Source organism: Gymnodraco acuticeps, unplaced genomic scaffold (genome assembly GCF_902827175.1).
Source record: "Gymnodraco acuticeps unplaced genomic scaffold, fGymAcu1.1, whole genome shotgun sequence".
Taxonomy (NCBI): domain Eukaryota; kingdom Metazoa; phylum Chordata; class Actinopteri; order Perciformes; family Bathydraconidae; genus Gymnodraco; species Gymnodraco acuticeps.
The window spans coordinates 1-22,153 of NW_022991737.1; the positions used below are offsets into that span (position 1 = coordinate 1).

The following is a 22,153-nucleotide window of genomic DNA, read 5'->3' on the forward strand; positions in this document are numbered from 1 at the left end:
TTGAACAGAACCAGGAGATGTCGTGTCTTCTGTTCAGTGTTCTGTGTTCTGATGTTAGTTGGTGATTTCCTAATACAGACGTGTTTCCTCTGAGATCCAACTCAAAATAAGATTCTTTGACTGATCAAGATGATGCTTTGTCTAAAAACAAGACCTGATATCTCACTGCAGTGTCACTCCTGGAGTTATTAAGTCTCATATCAGGAGTAGAGACACATTCTGACTAGATATTACACAAAGACACTTGGCAAGATTTCAGGTTTTTGCTGCTTTTCATTCCCCTCGTCACCGCCTGGCAGCCTCAGCATTTTAGTTTCAGGTAAATCTGTAATATAATCCTGAATATCAATATGAACAGGAAGCATCGCTGGCTGTTGAACAGACGCTGCTGGAGGGTCTTTTATTGCCTTCATTTGTTGGCAATTGACGGGAACATTTGCTCTTTCTCAGTTCTGATGCACGTTCTCACACTGGGTGTCAATACATCCACGACACTTCCCTATTGTGGCCAAAAAGAATTTCAATATTATGGAAATATCTAATAGAAAATCCTGATATCAGTCAAGCACATCTTTGACTTTGTTACCTCGACCAAGGAGGTTACCATTTCTGCTTGATTTGTGTCAGTCTTCAACCCTGTCTCCTCAAAATGATGTTCCCACAGAACTAAACTGCATTCTCAGCTTGCAAGAAAGTATTTTCCCCACATTAGGTTTGTTATGGACGTAACTCAAATGCGTTTATTTTCTACATATATTTGCCTCCGAAAAAACGATTTGTTTCTCCGAATCAAACGGGAAAAACACAAAAGCTTTGTACACAATTTAAACCAATCAATGTTGTTAGGATGCATTCACACCTAATAGTCCGCTTCTCTGGTGCGCACCAGGGGCCTCATGTATAACGCCGTGCGTAGGATTCTCGTGGGAAGGTTGCTTACGTAGTAGAAATCCAAAAAATAGGTACAGAAATGTTCCGTCATTTTCCGATTCACCAAACATTGCGTACCGGCGAGGAAAGTGCGTACGGCACTTCCTACGCCGGTTTCCCTTTATAAATCACAACCGACTAAAAATGCGGTGCAGCTTTTGAGGGATTCACGTAACGCCCATATCTGCCTATAAATAGTCAAAGAAACGCCCATTCATTCATTCATTCATTCTGACTGACTGCAGGAAGAAGATCGCAGGAAATGACGACAGAACAGCTAAAAAAGACATCTCACACCGTGTCAGATTCTGGTTATTTTGGGGAGGTGGAGATAAATCATATTGTTTGGTGGATGCAGTTTGAACCAGAGTAGCAGCATGGAGGTCGGATCGTCACCAACATAAATAAATAAGTGGTCCGAAAAAGGTTCATGACAAAATAAATACACATAGCCTAACCTTCCTCAGGCAGTGTGTTTGTACCGGGGACAGGAGACCCCCCCCTTGATGAGAAACTGTAAGAAACGATCGGGGAATCCCTCCGGAGTGGAGTCATGACGACTGGATCTGAATTATGTGTTTGTATTTGGTGGTCAACCCCCCCCCCCCCCGCACAGCAACCCTATATCCAGCAGTTAAAGGAAATACAACTAATGTGTTATATCAGCTGTACAATTGACCACATGGTGTTCTTAGCTTCCATACCTCCTGTGTTTTATGAGCAGCTTATCAAGTCTTAGCAAACGGCATAAAACACGATTAAACGTGATAGTATATAAAACCATGCTCGTATCTACAACCTATAGAAATGCAACACGGCGTCAGTTTAGACGTAATTCTGTCCTCCTGCTCACCGCATCATTTATGAGAAAACATTTCATAACATTAACACAACATATTCGAGGTGGTTTTAAATAACATATCCGTATTTATTTATTTCTCCAGGTGATGTGTGTGTGTGTGTGTGTGGTGTGTGTGTGTGTGTGTGGTGTGTGTGTGTGTGTGTGTGTGTGTGTGTGTGTGTGTGTGTGTGTGTGTGTTGTGTGTGTGTGTGTGTGTGTGTGTGTGTGTGTGTGTGTGTGTGTGTGTGTGTGTGTGTGTGTGTGTGTGTGTGTGTGTGTGTGTGTGCACTGAGGAGTCTCAAACAGGCGTTTGTTAAATCATTTTAAGATTGGCTTTAATCAATGTTTGAAAATGAATTCTTCATATCTGATAAATGAGGTAACATTTTATTGATGGTATTATTTCCACATATTTCTCTCCATTCTTCCTTCTGCCAACGGTGTCGCAGTTTCTCGTCTCTCCCGTTGTTGTGCGTAGTGCGTACGCATGGGTTAGAGTTTGCGTGGAGGATCGCACGTTTTCCCGTCAAGTTAGTATTTTATAAATCGCAAACATTGCGTAGAAACTGGCGTTCGCCATCTTTTGAGCGTATATCGCTTTATAAATGAGGCCCCAGAACACAGTTTGTTTCATGGTTTCATTTTCCAGAAGGTTCGGTTTGCGTTCACACGGCAAAACTCAAACGGACTATAAACTTTAAACACAAGTCATGTGCTCGGAAATGCTGTTCAACCATTGGTCAGACATTCAGGGGTAAAAACGCAAATCCCGGCCATTTCTAGCGGAGCCTCCGCCATGGAGCATCGGCACTTTCTGCAGGTTATTCTCATGCTGCTGTTAATCTGGAGATCAACAGACTCTAGCCGCCCGCGCATATGATTATATAATCAGACAACGTCCATTAAAAAACATTATAACGTAATGAGAGACGTTCTGCAGTCAGGAGGGCGTTTCACCGACGACAGGTGTTCTTACTTTTATGTAGCTGACGGAGAATTGTTACTTTACACGACACTGTTCAACTCTTCATTCTGCTTCACTCTTTCACGAAACAACCGCGGATATCTTGAAAGACTCTTTCGCTAAAGATTTTGAAGACATCCGCGTTCTTGTGACACGTAAATACTACGCTTCCTATGTTTTGGTTGGACTGCGTTCACAGCAGCAATGAACCGCTCCAGAGTTCACTAGCAAGCGCTCCGAGACCACCTCTTTTAGTGGACCAGAGTCTGGTTGCTTAGTTCACTTCAGAGGACTGTGTTCACACCGACCCAAACGAACCGCACCAAGCGGCTAAACGCACCGGGGTTCGATTCAACCGGACTATACAAGGCTGGTGTGAACGCACCCTAATTAACAAGGATCATCTGGTGTTATCCTTGTTATAGGAGGCCAGGCCCTCCCATTTGACATTCCTGCCCTCCCCCAATAAACACGTTTTTTTAATTTATAACATTTAAAAATTAATTATAAATAAATTGTGAACTTTTATGCTACGATGTATGTGATGTCAGATCAGCTGCACGGAACCGTTATTACGTGTCAGCTGTCGTTGATATTATAGCTTTTTTAGCTGTCAACCAACTCCCTCTCAGGTGACTCGGTTCACAAAGCACAAAGATGCAGAGTTGGACAAAATAATGTTCTAAGTTAGGTCGGCTGAGCGAAAGGATGCACCTGCAGTGCAAAGGAAAATAAACCATGCCCAAGGCGGGCTAAACAGCTCATCGTCTCCGTCTCTACTTCTCTCCGAGTGCAGCGATGAGGAAGCTGCCATCCTTAACCAGTGTGCCTTGCTCGTGATTTACCAGTGTGTGTGCTGCCACGCACACAATGTTTAAGTGGTTTATGTTGCCCTTTATTTGTGTATGTATTTGCGATAAGTGTGCGTCTTTGCGCAATGCTGTTGGCCTTGCTGTTTGATATATATTGTGCCGCCGCCCCGCAGCACGTGACGGTTTTGTGTGCCCTCCCCTGAAAATCATATGCCCTCCCTTTAGATTCGTTCTGGCGCCGGGTCTGATGAGTAGTGCAGATATCACTGTCAAATCAATCGACATTAGAGAGAGAATACTAACTTCCGGGTGTGACATTCTATACTAAGCAACTACTGTGACAATAAATGACAAATATGTGTAGGAAATAAACGTATTTGAGTTACGTCCAAAACAAACGTAATGTGGGAGAAAATAAATGTCTAGCTTAAGGTAATCGAGGAAGCAGTTTAGTTCTGTGGGAACGTCATTTTGAGGAGACAGGGTTGCAGTCGATGGATTATGTAAAATATGATGGTCAAATCTCCATTCAAATGGGTGAAAGAAGGCGGGAAAACCCACATTTAGGGCAAATACATGAATTATACTTCACTTGCTGTATTATTGCATGATACCTTTCTATTTCTAGATCAGTGGTGTCTGCTTGTTCCTTTCTTCCTTTCAGATAGAAACAGAACAGAGAGTAGCTCCACTCGGTGACAGTAATTACTGTGAATGAGGAACACTGAACTTTGACAACATCTAATCACCTCTAAACCTCAGCCATGCTTCACTTGATGGGGGTTTTATTTAAAATAGGGCTGTGACTTCTTCAAAAAACTATTCGATCTTAAGTTTGGTTTGTTCAGTTTCAATTGCAGGGTGCTAGACTTCACATATACATAACATCCACGTTATGTAGGCCTCACAGAAAGAAGGTAATTAAGCCGCCTTTATCCACCGTTTTGCATCTACCATCAAACTCTTAGATTGTGTGGCCAGCCGTTCACCTCATTTTGTGTTGACACAGGTCAGCACTGCAAGTTAAAAAAAAAATAATGCTAATTTGAATTATGTTAACCACCTATTTGGGCATAGCTACCTAGATAGCACAAATGTGCGAGGGAACTAGTTAGATCGATAGATAGCCACGTTACATCTTTTACATAAAAAAAGAAATCCAGCCGTACACCAACAACCCAAAGTCACTTATCATAAAAAATCCACTTCTTCATGTCTCTTCTACGTCAACATGTGTCCCCTCTTCTTCATGTCTCTTCTATATCAACATGTGTCCCCTCTTCTTCATGTCTCTTCTACGTCAACATGTGTCCCCTCTTCTTCATGTCTCCTCTACATCAACATGTGTCCCTTCTTCTTCATGTCTCTTCTACGTCAACATGTGTCCCCTCTTCTTCATCTCTCTTCTACGTCAACATGTGTCCCCTCTTCTTCATCTCTCTTCTACGTCAACATGTGTCCCCTCTTCTCCATGTCTCTTCTACGTCAACATGTGTCCCCTCTTCTTCATGTCTCCTCTACATCAACATGTGTCCCCTCTTCTTCATGTCTCTTCTACATCAACATGTGTCCCCTCTTCTTCATGTCTCTTCTACGTCAACATGTGTCCCCTCTTCTTCATGTCTCCTCTACATCAACATGTGTCCCTTCTTCTTCATGTCTCTTCTACGTCAACATGTGTCCCCTCTTCTTCATCTCTCTTCTACGTCAACATGTGTCCCCTCTTCTTCATCTCTCTTCTACGTCAACATGTGTCCCCTCTTCTCCATGTCTCTTCTACGTCAACATGTGTCCCCTCTTCTTCATGTCTCCTCTACATCAACATGTGTCCCCTCTTCTTCATGTCTCTTCTACATCAACATGTGTCCCCTCTTCTTCATGTCTCTTCTACATCAACATGTTGTCCCCTCTTCTTCATGTCTCTTCTACATCAACATGTGTCCCCTCTTCTTCATGTCTCTTCTACATCAACATGTTTCCCCTCTTCTTCATGTCTCTTCTACATCAACATGTGTCCCCTCTTCTTCATGTCTCTTCTACAACAACATGTGTCCCCTCTTCTTCATGTCTCTTCTACATCAACATGTGTCCCCTCTTCTCCATGTCTCTTCTACATCAACATGTGTCCCCTTTTCTTCATCTCTTCTACATCAACATGTGTCCCCTCTTCTTCATGTCTCTTCTACATCAACATGTGTCCTCTCTTCTTCATGTCTCTTCTACATCAACATGTGTCCCCTCTTCTTCATGTCTCTTCTACATCAACATGTGTCCCCTCTTCTTCATGTCTCTTCTACATCAACATGTGTCCCCTCTTCTTCATGTCTCTTCTACATCAACATGCGTCCCCTCTTCTTCATGTCTCTTCTACATCAACATGTGTCCCCTCTTCTTCATGTCTCTTCTACATCAACATGTGTCCCCTCTTCTTCATGTCTCTTCTACATCAACATGTGTCCCCTCTTCTTCATGTCTCTTCTACATCAACATGTGTCCCTTCTTCTTCATGTCTCTTCTACATCAACATGTGTCCTCTCTTCTTCATGTCTCTTCTACATCAACATGTGTCCCCTCTTCTTCATGTCTCTTCTACATCAACATGTGTCCCCTCTTCTTCATGTCTCTTCTACATCAACATGTGTCCCCTCTTCTTCATGTCTCTTCTACATCAACATGTGTCCCCCTCTTCTTCATGTCTCTTCTACATCAACATGTGTCCCCTCTTCTCCATGTCTCTTCTACATCAACATGTGTCCCCTCTTCTTCATGTCTCTTCTACATCAACATGTGTCCCCTCTTCTTCATGTCTCTTCTACATCAACATGTGTCCCCTCTTCTTCATGTCTCTTCTACATCAACATGTGTCCAATCAGAGACAGTTTCTGTATATATCTGAGACCTGTGATACATTGATGAGAAACTATTACTACTACTATTATTAAGTGAAACTGGACAAGTTCTCACGGCAGACTGGTGTGTCGAGGCACAGTGGTTTAAAGTCAATGAGATATTCAGCCAATGCTCATTAGCCAGCTTGTTGGATATAAAGCTAACGTTCGCTAGCTAAATAGCACACTGACAAGTTCCTTGAATTCAGTCTTTAGGTTAACTTGTCTTTGTACATTTCTACACTGGACCTTTGTCTCCCATCCTGTCAGTTAGAGCAGTGGTTCCCAACCTGGGGGGCGCGCCAAAGATCGCAGGGGGCGCGCCAAAGATCGCAGGGGGTGCGCCAGGCCTCAGATGATCTGAGGCCAAATATCATATTTAGACTTTTTTTTTACATATAATTGTAAAGCAATACATGATTGTCGCTAAAAGCCTTGTCTCTACATTACAATACAATATTTTTAAAAATTGATTAATTAATTTTAATAAAAATTCAAGCTAGTAGCTAATAAAGGCATAAAAGACAGAAATGTATAATTGTTTCTTTAATAGAAATGTTTCTTCTGCCCGTAAAGTGTCCAAACCAGGCTTGTCTGGATAAGCGCATTTTTAAAACATAGTCATTGTCCATGCCGGTTTCAGTTTGGATGATTTGTCACAGTTGCTCCGATCAGATCGGTCTCCTCCATTTTGTAGATTATTTAGGACTTTTGAATCCACATAAACACATCGGCAAAATCCGGCTTACTTTGAGCATGTGTTTCAAACAGTTTAATCCCTTTGTGAATTGTTTCCACTTCCGCCGTCCTTTCATTTCTTCATACAGCGGGAATCCAAATGAATGAATCCTGAGTCCAATAACCATCAAAGTCACTCCGATAGTGCTCCTTGATTACGCTTTCATCCTCCTTTAACAAAATACTTCACATTCATCCAGTTTGTGACAGTAGTTGTAGCATTTTGAGACTTTTAAACTGTAATTACCGCTGTTCCCTGTGGGGTGGGGGCGCAACTTCCAACAGGAGTCATTTGGGGAAAAAGGTTGGGAACCCCTGAGTTAGAGTTATTATAAGCATGAGCTAAAGTCTCTGGAAGTAGAGGTTTATAGTTGCCCAAACATATAAGATGAAGCATCCTTTTCAAAGCTTATACAGCTACTTAAAGTTCATTTTCTCTTCTCTGACTTTTGGAATTATTTTGAGGCTTTTCCTCACAAGCCTCCCTCCAGGCTCTTAATGATGACAATATTCAGACGTTACAGATGTTCGTCAGAGGCTGATAGATATATAACAGAACATCATATCAAACTGAAACAAAAATCATTTCCATGCTGCCAACTTGAGTAGCATTTGTTTTAGAAACCAAGTTTTAAAAGACGTTCTGTTCTGTTTCTCCTGCTGTATGGCACAATCCCTGCCTTTAGGTTATTCCACTTTATTTCTATATTATCTGGTTGTATTTCAGCCTCTGAGCACCTGTGAGTCAGCTCGGCCTCCCACACTCTGTCAGCACATCTATCTCCAGCGTCTCCTATGGATTGGGCTCTTAAAGTAGTTTGATGACTAACTCTCTCCTTTTTAAAGGTGAATTCCTCCCTCAGTGCAGCGCTAACATCCAGAGAGTAGCTGTCACGTGAAACCCTGCAAACACTTTGGAACAGAGTTGGGAAGAAGTGGAGTACAAATACTTTGTTACTGTATTTAAAGGTCCCATGTCATGGCCATTTCTACTGATCATAGTTCCATTGTTGAGGTTTTCCAAAATCACCTTGGTTTCTCACAGCATCTCTGTATAGTCTGTGTATTCACTCTCTGTCCTAAACGGCTTGTTGGAGCTCCTGCCCCCCCTCCCTATGAGCCCAGTGGCCGTATGCGAGACAGCGAAGCCCAGCCCGAAACCAGCCCGAACACACACACACCCGCAGCCTGGCTGGGAGTTTGTGTGTGTGCTCACACACCGACTCACAGCCTCGCCGCGTCCCACCGTCTCACGGAGGAGAAATCGGTGGAGCTGCAGCTGAGAAAAGATTGAGTGTGTGTGTGTGTGAGGAAGTCTGCGGATTGGTCCAACGTAACGGCTCCGCAGATGGGTCCATTTGGGTGTGGGCACGTCACTGCACCCAGGAAGAAAAAGAGAAATGTCCAACGAGGCGTTCTGGGGCAGCTAGACAGGTGTTTTCTGTGTTAGAGTTTTACTCGCTACAGGGTGTACTTTGAGGGGTTGTGACTCTGCAGACCGTTTACATGCAGACAAACCTTCATAACACAAGGGGACGGGTAAGAACCGGAAAAGCATGACATGGGACCTTTTTATGATATTTTTCTGGTATCAGTACTTCCCTCCACTACTTATTTTTCTGACGACTTTTTGCTTTGACTTCTTACATGTTGAACCCAAATACCTGTACTTTCTACTTCTCTCATTCTTCAAACAGCTGGTTCCTTTAGTCTGAATGTGTGTTTGGTGCGTGATCATTATTCTTTAGAGTCATTGCGTGCCTATTGATTGGAACACGATCCGTGTATCCATCATTTCCTGGTCTTCTCTAAAGAAGAGGGACCAATGGAAACGTTGTCATGTTGCCGTTGTTCAGCATGGAAACATTCATTAGCTAACAATGACATTATTGTTCTATTAATATAAAGGGAGGTCAGGTACTCTTTAAAGCAGCTGCTAGTTATGGGTACTTTTTACTGAAGTACATTTCAAAGCCTCTTTACTTTGACTTGAGTAAAGAAGTTTAGTCAGTACTTCTACTTTCACCAGAGTATATTTAAACACGAGTATCTGTACTTCTACTTGAGTAAAGGATGTGTGTACTGTTGCCATCTCTGCTTTGGGGTGTTATCTTGTGCAGAGATACCAGAATTGAATTTACCCACAGTGTATCTCTGAGTCTGGTATTGCTGCTCTTTGAGATTTAGATTGATAAGATGCTCCGATTCCTACATAAAAATCTTCCAAAGCACAGATAGATTCTCTCAGCGATGATACGCGGCCTTCTGTCAGATGTTATGGAACGACGAAAAGCTTCAGATGCTCACTTACAATATGCCGCTGACATTTTTATAGCTGATATTTTACTTTTCGTTCTGCTTCCCACGCACACTGAATATCTGCTGCAGCTGCCTCGTGGCAATTGTTCCCCATAACCGGCTTCATGACTAACTCTTTCTGTCCTGAATGCAGAATTCACATATTATTCACCAGATCTCACGCTGCTCCTCTCAGGCTTTCATCTCGTCAAAACACAAAGCCTGAAACTGCCTCGTGAGCTGGGATTATAAGACTCTCATTGAGGGAACATTGTGAATGCTTTGTGGGCTGAATTTAACAACAAGGGTTTCTCATTGTTCAAATGACACTCAAATCAGCCCCGTGGTAATAAAGCTCCAACTGAGGCTTTTGAATGTGACAGCATATATATATATATCTTATAAAGGACAGTATCACCAGAATATAGCACTGAAAATCTTTATCCAGAAATCATACAAGCATAAAATGGACTCGCTCTGTTTCATGTCATGTGCATTTAACTTTGAGTTACACAGCTGAGAGACAAGGGGACACTAAAGAGTGACGCACACAGCTGAGAGACAAGGGGACACTAAAGAGTGACGCACACAGCTGGGAGACCAGGGGACACTAAAGAGTGACGCTCACAGCTGGGAGACCAGGGGACACTAAAGAGTGACGCTCACAGCTGGGAGACCAGGGGACACTAAAGAGTGACGCTCACAGCTGGGAGACCAGGGGACACTAAAGAGTGACGCACACAGCTGGAGACCAGGGGACACTAAAGAGTGACGCACACAGCTGGGAGACCAGGGGACACTAAAGAGTGACGAACACAGCTGGGAGACCAGGGGACACTAAAGAGTGACGCACACAGCTGGAGACCAGGGGACACTAAAGAGTGACGCACACAGCTGGGAGAGAAGGGGACACTAAAGAGTGACGCACACAGCTGGGAGAGAAGGGGACACTAAAGAGTGACGCACACAGCTGGAGACCAGGGGACACTAAAGAGTGACGCACACAGCTGGGAGACCAGGGGACACTAAAGAGTGACGCACACAGCTGGGAGAGAAGGGGACACTAAAGAGTGACGCACACAGCTGGGAGACCAGGGGACACTAAAGAGTGACGCACACAGCTGGGAGACCAGGGGACACTAAAGAGTGACGCACACAGCTGGGAGACCAGGGGACACTAAAGAGTGACGCACACAGCTGGGAGACCAGGGGACACTAAAGAGTGACGCACACAGCTGGAGACCAGGGGACACTAAAGAGTGACACACACAGCTGGGAGACCAGGGGACACTAAAGAGTGACGCACACAGCTGGAGACCCAGGGGACACTAAAGAGTGACGCACACAGCTGGGAGACCAGGGGACACTAAAGAGTGACGAACACAGCTGGGAGACCAGGGGACACTAAAGAGTGACGCACACAGCTGGAGACCAGGGGACACTAAAGAGTGACGCACACAGCTGGGAGAGAAGGGACACTAAAGAGTGACGCACATCAGCTGGGAGAGAAGGGGACACTAAAGAGTGACGCACACAGCTGAGAGACCAGGGGACACTAAAGAGTGACGCACACAGCTGGGAGACCAGGGGACACTAAAGAGTGACGCACACAGCTGGGAGACCAGGGGACACTAAAGAGTGACACACACAGCTGGGAGACCAGGGGACACTAAAGAGTGACGAACACAGCTGGGAGGACCAGGGGGCACTAAAGAGTGACGCACACAGCTGGGAGACCAGGGGACACTAAAGAGTGAACGAACACATCTGGGAGACCAGGGGGCACTAAAGAGTGACGCACACAGGTGGGAGACCAGGGGACACTTAAAGAGTGACGCACACAGCTGGGAGACCACGGGGACACTAAAGAGTGACGCACACAGCTGGGAGACCAGGGGACACTAAAGAGTGACGCACACAGCTGGGAGAGAAGGGGACACTAAAGAGTGACGCACACAGCTGGGAGAGAAGGGGACACTAAAGAGTGACGCACACAGCTGGGAGAGAAGGGGACACTAAAGAGTGACACACACAGCTGGGAGAGAAGGGGACACTAAAGAGTGACGCACACAGCTGGGAGAGAAGGGGACACTAAAGAGTGACGAACACAGCTGGGAGACCAGGGGACACTAAAGAGTGACGAACACAGCTGGGAGACCAGGGGACACTAAAGAGTGACGCACACAGCTGGGAGAGAAGGGGACACTAAAGAGTGACGCACACAGCTGGAGACCAGGGGACACTAAAGAGTGACGCACACAGCTGGGAGACCAGGGGACACTAAAGAGTGACGCACACAGCTGGGAGACCAGGGGACACTAAAGAGTGACACACACAGCTGGGAGACCAGGGGACACTAAAGAGTGACGAACACAGCTGGGAGACCAGGGGGCACTAAAGAGTGACGCACACAGCTGGGAGACCAGGGGACACTAAAGAGTGACGAACACATCTGGGAGACCAGGGGGCACTAAAGAGTGACGCACACAGGTGGGAGACCAGGGGACACTAAAGAGTGACGCACACAGCTGGGAGACCAGGGGACACTAAAGAGTGACGCACACAGCTGGGAGACCAGGGGACACTAAAGAGTGACGCACACAGCTGGGAGAGAAGGGGACACTAAAGAGTGACGCACACAGCTGGGAGAGAAGGGGACACTAAAGAGTGACGCACACAGCTGGGAGAGAAGGGGACACTAAAGAGTGACACACACAGCTGGGAGAGAAGGGGACACTAAAGAGTGACGCACACAGCTGGGAGAGAAGGGGACACTAAAGAGTGACGAACACAGCTGGGAGACCAGGGGACACTAAAGAGTGACGAACACAGCTGGGAGACCAGGGGACACTAAAGAGTGACGCACACAGCTGGGAGACCAGGGGACACTAAAGAGTGACGCACACAGCTGGGAGAGAAGGGGACACTAAAGAGTGACGCACACAGCTGGGAGACCAGGGGACACTAAAGAGTGACGCACACAGCTGGGAGAGAAGGGGACACTAAAGAGTGACGCACACAGCTGGGAGAGAAGGGGACACTAAAGAGTGACGCACACAGCTGGGAGAGAAGGGGACACTAAAGAGTGACGCACACAGCTGGGAGAGAAGGGGACACTAAAGAGTGACGCACACAGCTGTGCAAACTGTCTAGAGAGCATCGAGGTAATTGATGATCAAAGTCAACAAAATGGTTCTAGATTATTTATTTTGTTATCGTCTTTTTTTTTTGCACCTACGAGTCAAATGATCTTCCACCCACTGACTCATGAAACTCCTCTGTTCCCCTGTAGGTGGCGCTGTCGGTGGCTGCAGAGTTCTGGGAGCAGGGAGACCTGGAGAGGAGCGTCCTGGAGCAGACCCCCATTGTGAGGAGACCCTAAAACCAGGTTTTATAGAGACACAGAGGGAATATAACAAGTACAAGTACACATTTGAGTAACTTGTACTTCTCTTGAGTATTTCGATCTTATACTGTGTACTTTTACTCCTGTACATGTATTTCATACCTTTAATTAGCTACCCTGCAGTATACAAAGTCCTTCAAACTAGCTGCACCTTTACCAGCTTTGAGAACACTTTCATGATCAATCATTATAAAACATATCATATATATTATTCTGAAATGGACCAATCTGCACAACGACTACTTTTACTGTCGCGACTTTCACTATATTTAGATGATAATACTTTTATACTTTCACTTGAGGAACATTTTGAATGCAGGACTTTTACTGTGACAGAGTATTCCTACACTCTGGTACTTCTACTTTTACTCAAGTACAAGACCTGAGTACTTCTACTTTTACTCAAGTACAAGATCTGAGTACTTCTACTTTTACTCAAGTACAAGATCTGAGTACTTCTACTTTTACTCAAGTACAAGATCTGAGTACTTCTACTTTTACTCAAGTACAAGATCTGAGTACTTCTACTTTTACTCAAGTACAAGATCTGAGTACTTCTACTTTTACCACAAGACCTGAGTACTTCTACTTTTACTCAAGTACAAGATCTGAGTACTTTATCTCAAGTAAAGTACCAGTCCCTCTAAATTGTACTTGAGTAAATATAGTTAGTTACTTCCCACCTCTCTGATGGTACCTGTAGTACAGAAGTACAATGCTTGAGTAAGTGTACACCGTTAGATCCCAGATGAGTGAGTAATGAGTGTGTGGAATGCTTTGGCAATACAATGTTTAAAATGTGGTCATGCCAATAAAGCCCCTTTATATTGTATTGAGTAAAACTTTGAGAGGAGAACCAGAGGATTTGGTGGACAGGAATGATGGTTATTAATCAGACGAGGCTTCTTCTGTTTGGGATGGAGAGCAGAACAAGAGACAGACTCACGGCTGAAGACAGAATGAAGGGACAGATTCAGTTCCCTGAGCGGAGCTGATGCTCAGGCCATTAAGTGGAGCAGTGAAACAGAGAGAGAGTCGCCTCGTGTCCTTCAACATCCCACTCTCTCTCACCTCACAGTTTAATAGCCTCTGTGTCGGCGGGGAGGACACTTCATTTGATCAGTTTGTTTTCTTCTGCTGTGACTCACTGAGAAAACTTTGCAGAGGCTCAAACTATTTTCTCAAATGTAGGTGGGCGATTACAGCCAGCGTGAAGTTCCTTTAAAGCCCAACATTAGCCTCCTTTAGCTTAGCGGTGGTGACGTGAAGTCATGTGACCGTGCTGTAGTTCCTTTATAGCCCAATATTAGCCACCTTTAGCTTAGCGGTGGTGACATGAAGTCAGGTGACCGTGCTGTAGTTCCTTTATAGCCCAACATTAGCCACCTTTAGCTTAGCGGTGGTGACGTGAAGTCATGTGACCGTGCTGTAGTGCCTTTATAGCCCAACATTAGCTTCCTTTAGCTTAGCGGTGGTGACGTGAAGTCATGTGACCGTGCTGTAGTTCCTTTATAGTCCAACATTAGCCACCTTTAGCTTAGCGGTGGTGACGTGAAGTCATGTGACCGTGCTGTAGTTCCTTTATAGCCCAACATTAGCCACCTTTAGCTTAGCGGTGGTGACGTGAAGTCATGTGACCGTGCTGTTGTTCCTTTATAGCCCAACATTAGCCTCCTTTAGCTTAGCGGTGGTGACGTGAAGTCATGTGACCGTGCTGTAGTTCCTTTATAGCCCAACATTAGCTTCCTTTAGCTTAGCGGTGGTGACGTGAAGTCATGTGACCGTGCTGTAGTTCCTTTATAGCCCAACATTAGCCACCTTTAGCTTAGCGGTGGTAACGTGGGTTAGGGTTAACTTCCAATCGGTGCTAAATAGCTTTAGCTACGTAGCATGTTTCTGTTGCACTATATCCTAACAATGTTAAACTTTTGTAAAGCTCTTTGAATTCCCTTGTGTTGAAATATACTGTGTTAATAAACGTACTTTGTTTACGATACGATACGATAGGATAATACTTTAATGGGCAGATCAAGTCTGAAGTTTGACTTGCATCACAGCAGCTCCATGTGTAACATCAACAGACACATATCAAGTTGTTTTCATATAGAGATGAAGATGCATGTGCTCAGCAGTCGAGTTGGTGATACATTTCCCTCTCTCCTCTCCAGCCCATGATGGACAGAAGCAAGTCAGACGAACTGCCGAAGATGCAGTGTGGCTTCATCGACTTCGTTTGTGCTTTTGTGTACAAGGTCAGATATCACACACCTGCTTTTAACCTAGCCAACACTCGCTGCTATAAACACCTGTAGCTACATTGTTCTGAAGGTCTAACACCTGTAAAGTCTGACCTAGGAATTGATTTTAACTTGACTTTTTGCTGGGTGACTTAATTTCAAAATGGTCCAGGTGTTGATAATCGACTTTCCTCACACCCTCTGATCCAAGATCCAAGTCTCTATCACCATCAGCAGCCACAGTGTAGATATGTCAATGACAAACTGAAGTCCTCCTCCAACAGATCAACATGAATATATATTGGGCATAAAACAATTAAACAGATACAATAGTGCAAGAGAATGTTTTGAGATGTGCAAGTTAATACAAATAAAGTAGAAATAGTGCAAGAAGAGTCTATGTACAATATATAGATAAATAATTAGCACGATGCAAACAGATGAGTGTTATGGATGTTCTTTAAAGGGTTCAGGTGTTTAACAGTCTGATGGCCTGTGGGAACAAACTGTCTCTGAGTCTGGTGTCCTGATGCTCTGAAACTCCTTTGTTAGTGTTTTATGTCAAAGATTAAGTAAACGTAATTGTGTGATCTCTTCCTCTCCAGGAGTTCAGTCGTTTCCACGTGGAGATCACCCCGATGCTGGAGCGCCTGCTGAACAACAGGAAGGAGTGGAACGCCCTGAAGGAGGTGTACGAGGGCAAGCTGGCGGCCATCGAAGGGGCAAAGACAGCCAAGGAGGAGGCGGCGGCCGCAAAGCAAGGTAAGAGACTCTCAGACTGAGAACCAAAAAGAACGTTTTAAGTCAGTAAATACCCCACTGGTGGATTTAAAAACAGCGGCTTCTAACAAGTGTCTAAATGAGACGACTAAACGTCATCACGCCTAACATTAGCCACCTTTAGCTTAGCGGTGGTGAGGTGAAGTCATGTGAGCGTGCTGTAGTTCCTTTATACCCCAACATTAGCCACCTTTAGCTTAGCGGTGGTGACGTGAAGTCATGTGACCGTGCTGTAGTTCCTTTATAGCCCAACATTAGCCTCCTTTAGCTTAGCGGTGGTGACGTGAAGTCATGTGACCGTGCTGTAGTTCCTTTATAGCCCAACATTAGCCACCTTTAGCTTAGCGGTGGTGAGGTGAAGTCATGTGAGCGTGCTGTAGTTCCTTTATACCCCAACATTAGCCACCTTTAGCTTAGCGGTGGTGACGTGAAGTCATGTGACCGTGCTGTAGTTCCTTTATAGCCCAACATTAGCCGTCTTTAGCTTAGCGGTGGTGACGTGAAGTCATGTGACCGTGCTGTAGTTCCTTTATAGCCCAACATTAGCCTCCTTTAGCTTAGCGGTGGTGACGTGAAGTCATGTGACCGTGCTGTAGTTCCTTTATAGCCCAACATTAGCCACCTTTAGCTTAGCGGTGGTGACGTGAAGTCATGTGACCGTGCTGTAGTTCCTTTATAGCCCAACATTAGCCTCCTTTAGCTTAGCGGTGGTGACGTGAAGTCATGTGACCGTGCTGTAGTTCCTTTATAGCCCAACATTAGCCGTCTTTAGCTTAGCGGTGGTGACGTGAAGTCATGTGACCGTGCTGTAGTTCCTTTATAGCCCAACATTAGCCTCCTTTAGCTTAGCGGTGGTGACGTGAAGTCATGTGACCGTGCTGTAGTTCCTTTATAGCCCAACATTAGCCACCTTTAGCTTAGCGGTGGTGACGTGAAGTCATGTGACCGTGCTGTAGTTCCTTTATAGCCCAACATTAGCCTCCTTTAGCTTAGCGGTGGTGACGTGAAGTCATGTGACCGTGCTGTAGTTCCTTTATAGCCCAACATTAGCCTCCTTTAGCTTAGCGGTGGTGACGTGAAGTCATGTGACCGTGCTGTAGTTCCTTTATACCCCAAAATTAGCCTCCTTTAGCTTAGCGGTGGTGAACGTGAAGGTCATGTGACCGTGCTGTAGTTCCTTTATAGCCCAACATAGCCTCCTTTAGCTTAGCGGTGGTGACGTGAAGTCATGTGACCGGGCTGCTGTAGTTCCTTTCTTAGCCCAACAATTAGCCTCCTTTAGCTTAGCGGTGGTGACGTGAAGTCATGTGACCGTGCTGTAGTTCCTTTATAGCCCAACATTAGCCTCCTTTAGCTTAGCGGTGGTGACGTGAAGTCATGTGACCGTGCTGTAGTTCCTTTATAGCCCAACATTAGCCACCTTTAGCTTAGCGGTGGTGACGTGAAGTCATGTGACCGTGCTGTAGTTCCTTTATAGCCAAAAGTTAGCTTTTTTCTTCAGAAATCATAAAGTTGTTTTAATATGTGGAGGAGCATTTTGTATGGTGTAATTTTCAAATGGTAGAAAATATTTTCCTCTCTGTCTTTCCTTCCTCCTGCAGCAGCGGCTGCAGCCCAGTCGCAGTCAAAGACTTGTATTGTCGGCTAGAGAAGCTACGACAGCAACAGGTTGCTTTGCTTCATGTTTATCGTCCCCCAATATATTTATCTCTAATCTCAAAATACCTGCTTCTGTTCTATCAACTGTTTCTCTTTTGCTTTCTTTCTGCTCGGCTTTACTGTGTATATTTACTACTACTGTATTACTCATCAAATGCACTTAGTATAGCGTTTAGAGTCTGAGGGAAATGGTAAATGGACTGTACTTATAAATCTCTTTATCAGGTCTTCTCGACCCCTCAAAGCTCTTTACATACTACGAGTCATTCACCCATTCACACCTCATTCATGCAGAACAGCACCTCTAGGGAAGCTAACACACACCTGTGAGGGAAACTTCTGAAGCAATAGGAGTCAGGACTCAGAGAGACACGAGGAGAGCTGGAGCTTTGATGGAGTCAGGACTCAGAGAGACACGAGGAGAGCTGGAGCTTTGATGGAGTCAGGACTCAGAGAGACACGAGGAGAGCTGGAGCTTTGATGGAGTCAGGACTCAGAAAGACACGAGGAGAGCTGGAGCTTTGATGGAGTCAGGACTCGGAGAGACACGAGGAGAGCTGGAGCTTTGATGGAGTCAGGACTCAGAAAGACACGAGGAGAGCTGGAGCTTTGATGGAGTCAGGACTCAGAGAGACACGAGGAGAGCTGGAGCTCTGATGGAGTCAGGACTCAGAGGACACGAGGAGAGCTGGAGCTTTGATGGAGTCAGGACTCAGAGACACGAGGAGAGCTGGAGCTTTGATGGAGTCAGGACTCAGAGAGACACGAGGAGAGCTGGAGCTCTGATGGAGTCAGGACTCAGAGACACGAGGAGAGCTGGAGCTTTGATGGAGTCAGGACTCAGAGAGACACGAGGAGAGCTGGAGCTTTGATGGCAAACACTGACGGTTTATTTGGAGCTTCGGCCGGAGAATTCACACGACATGCCACGGGCCACGGTCTGACCACACGGTAGAGATGCCACATCAATTCTGAAGAGCCCTCCTGTAGCTCCAGGTTTTAGTTCAGAGTGTAATAACCAACATTCTTCAATAGATAGACTAAACAGCTGAGGACACTGAATCACAGTTGTTGTCTCTTATGGCTCGGGGTCATCTACACCCGAGAAGGATGTGTTCCAGGTGTCCCACAACAATAACTATCTCTGACCGAGAGCTGCCCGCTCACAAACTGGTAGCATCAACAACTTGCTAGGGCAGCCCCTCCTCAGGGAGATAGCGGCTGCTCAAGGCTGGTCATCTGCGTCAGAGGGCGAAGGAGGACATGCAGGGAAATGATTCCCTGACAACACACACACACACACACACACACTCACAGGACGCAGCACTCCCTCGCAGCCACATACTGTATCTGTATTAAAAATCTGAATCAAAAACCAGAAAGAGTAACGTTCGGTATACTACGTCTGTGATGATGGCAGCACATGATATATATTATTTACTGTAGGTTTTACTAGGAGATGAATTGCTTGTAAGTCTTTTGCAGAAATTAGTAAAGATGCATCTTTGTTTATGACTTGGTGTTTGTGTGTTTACTGAGCTGTGTGTGAGTTTATTTGACCCTGTACAGCAGGGTTGCCCAACCGGTCGATCGCGGGGAGATTCCCAGTCGATCGCAAGATGTGTCTAAAAATAGAACAACAATATTCTGTTTTATCGTTAATGTCCTATAACTTAATCTTCCTGTGCCAGAATAATGCACTTGACGCATCAAAGCTTTGTGATTGGCCGGCGTGACCCCATGTGTCGGGGCGTGGCTGGTGGGCAGTGGGCACTATTTCGCTGATGTTGTCTGTGTCAACAGGAGTGACAGTCCGCACACACACAAGACTGCAATTATGGCAGAAGCAAAAAAGCCCAAAATATATCATTTTCACTCCGAGTGGGAGGATGTTTATTTTTGTATCTATTCCAATTCAAAGTCCATCTGTCTCATCTGCAATGCGAGCGTGGCTTTATCGAAGAAGGGTAATTTAGGAGCGGCATTTCAAAACAGTGCACAAACGCTACGAGACGGAACTCCCTCCTGATTCTGCCCTACGCTCCAAAAGGGGAGGGGCCTGAAAGGACAGCTAAATGCACAGCAGTCCATTTTCACCAGGCCCAACAACAAGAGCAAGGCTGCTACCAGAGCATCTTATCGTGTCAGTCACGTTCTTGAGAAACACATGAAGTCTTTCAAAGACGACGAAGTTGTGAAAGAAGCTTTCCTGGAGGCTGCGACGCGCTTTTGTGGGACAGTAAAAATAACAGTAGCATTTCAACAGGTTTTTGATATAATAAAAACTCAAGTTAGATACCGTTATTAATCTGCTGTAAGTTTTAGTTTGTTTGAACTTATTCATTATAATTATTGTACAAAACGGTATAAGAATGCAAACTTAAATTGATTATAGTCTATTATCAGTTCAGGTTAAGAAGCTAGTGTTGCTTGCATCCTATTTTAAAGGCATTTCTTTTTATAATCTACTAAAATGCAACAAACAAAGGTTTGATTCTATTCTATCTAGCAACACTATTTGTATATAATGGCAAAGAAAGGGTTCAGAGTCTTTTCTTTTTTCCTGTGTCATATGTGGCAGCACTGTTCAATGCTTCTTGAAAACATTACCCACTGTAGTGACGTGTGAATAAACACCAACTCTGTATCAACAACACTGTTGTGTAACTTCAGTTAAATACTTGTGTAGATTAGAAAGAGGTAAGATAAAGGATCTGCAGTATTTTATGAAGTATTAATCGTACAAAGGTCAGTTTTATACAAGTAGAAGTGTGTATTTTCCTGGTAGCAGGCTGTCAGTAATGGCTACGCCTCTCTATTTGGACTGGTAGATCTCAGCAGACTGGCAACTTTAAAAGTAGCTCTCGGTTCAAAAAAGGTTGGGCACCCCTGCTGTACAGTTTAGTGTCGGTGTGACTGTGGGTCAAAACATAGGATGATTCTGAGTACGGCTGCACACATAATCAAAATGTTATAAGATATGGACTTCTGCAATATCCAATCATTTCTTTCTTTCAGAGAACAATAAACCTAAGTGTTGTAACGCTACGCCTGATCTTAATCCAAGGATAATATCAGAGGGGAGATTGCTTTGCGACTGGTTTTGTAAAGGCCCTGACACACCTACCCGATTTTGGGAGTCAGAGGCCGTCAGAGGCAGTTGGGCATTCGCGGCGCCCTACTCAGGTTGGTGTGTCCCGCACCGTCGTTGCTTTACGGCAGTTTTTCACACCTCCCGCGCAAAGAAAGTCGGCCAAAGAAATCACTCTGATTGGTTGTTGCCTCTTTTGAATGACGAATACACACTACCGCTGCCTGCTGGGAAGGACAGTTATTGCCACTCGTCGACTGAAGTCTTTGCGGTGTGTTCGTAGGCGGGCGGCGTAGCGGACGTAAAAGTCGGGACGCCTTCGGTACGCGTTCTTTGGTCTCAGGTGGTGTGTAGCGGCCTTACCATTGATTATCCCAACTGTATTTATGAAGCAAAGTATGAGCTAACGTTTTTATGCATTGTACAAATTCTTAGGTCACGTTATTTGCCATTAGTAAATTGTTCAGTAAGTAGCTTACTCATTTAGCATGTAGCATGAGATGGCACAAAAACGTCAAATTAGCATCATAATTAGCTTTATCAAGGACAAGTGACTAGCAGGGGCTTGTTTTCAAAGTTAGATAATGCCACCCCTACCAAAAAAAGTTAAACAAATGATAAGCTCTGCTAAAGGATACAGTTATTTACCATTTGTAAATTCAGTTAGTAGCTTACTCATGTAGTATATAGCATGTAGCATGTAGCATGAGATGGCTTATCAACTAAACTCAAATTAGCTTTTGAATATTTGTTTAATCTGTTAAAGGATACAGTTATTCGCTGTCCATTTAACCTATTGCTATAACTCGTTTATAATAGCTAAATGAATCATAATGAATCAAAATATTATTTACTTTTTTAGCTCCCAGCTACTGACCGTCAATAAGTCATCCCAAGTGGAAAACATACCTGCAAACATATGAGGACCCAGAGGAGAGGAACACCCTTGCAGTCCAACACAAGCCACTTTGTTACCCATCAGACTCTGAAGCACTTCTGTCAGTACTTCCTGAACTCTCGCTGCACTTTGATTTCCTCCCCAGACGACGTGTTGGAAAAGTTTTGCACTCTTTTCATCCGTGAGTTTTTACAACCCAGCGAGCATTTGACTGACAGCGGAGAGAAGGAGCTGAAATGTAGTTCCCCCAAAAATAGGAATCCCCTGCTGGCATTTCCATCAGAAGCAGCACATTGTGCATCTTCAGCGATGCACAATGTCATTTTTAATTTAGCATTATATGTATATTAAAGCATTTCTAACACGGGTCAGCAGTCGTGGTTCAGCTTACTCTCAATGATGTCTATAATAAACACTAACAATCGTCTGGCAGCGTTTGGTATTTGCATTTTCAAGTTGCCGAATGTTTTCTAAATGCTGCATTCTGCATATCAACGTAAGAGAAGACACACATTCAATATTGAGACATATCCACCTCCACATTCAGTTTATTACAACAGGTTGCATGTTGCTCTTCTACACGTTAACATCTGTTGAGCAAACTGCAGAGT

At 44.7% G+C, this 22,153-nt stretch overlaps 1 protein-coding gene across 1 annotated transcript; it reads left to right on the forward strand.

Annotated features, from left to right (window-relative positions):
• Positions 1 to 12,763: 12,763 nt before the first annotated feature.
• Positions 12,764 to 18,006, forward strand: LOC117534840 (rod cGMP-specific 3',5'-cyclic phosphodiesterase subunit alpha-like; the record flags this gene model as incomplete). Its single annotated transcript, XM_034199071.1, has 4 exons — positions 12,764 to 12,838; positions 15,046 to 15,129; positions 15,720 to 15,876; positions 17,496 to 18,006. Coding segments are annotated over 4 exons (363 nt in total), but the record flags the coding sequence as incomplete, so codon positions are not given.
• Between the last annotated feature and the right edge of the window lie 4,147 nt (positions 18,007 to 22,153).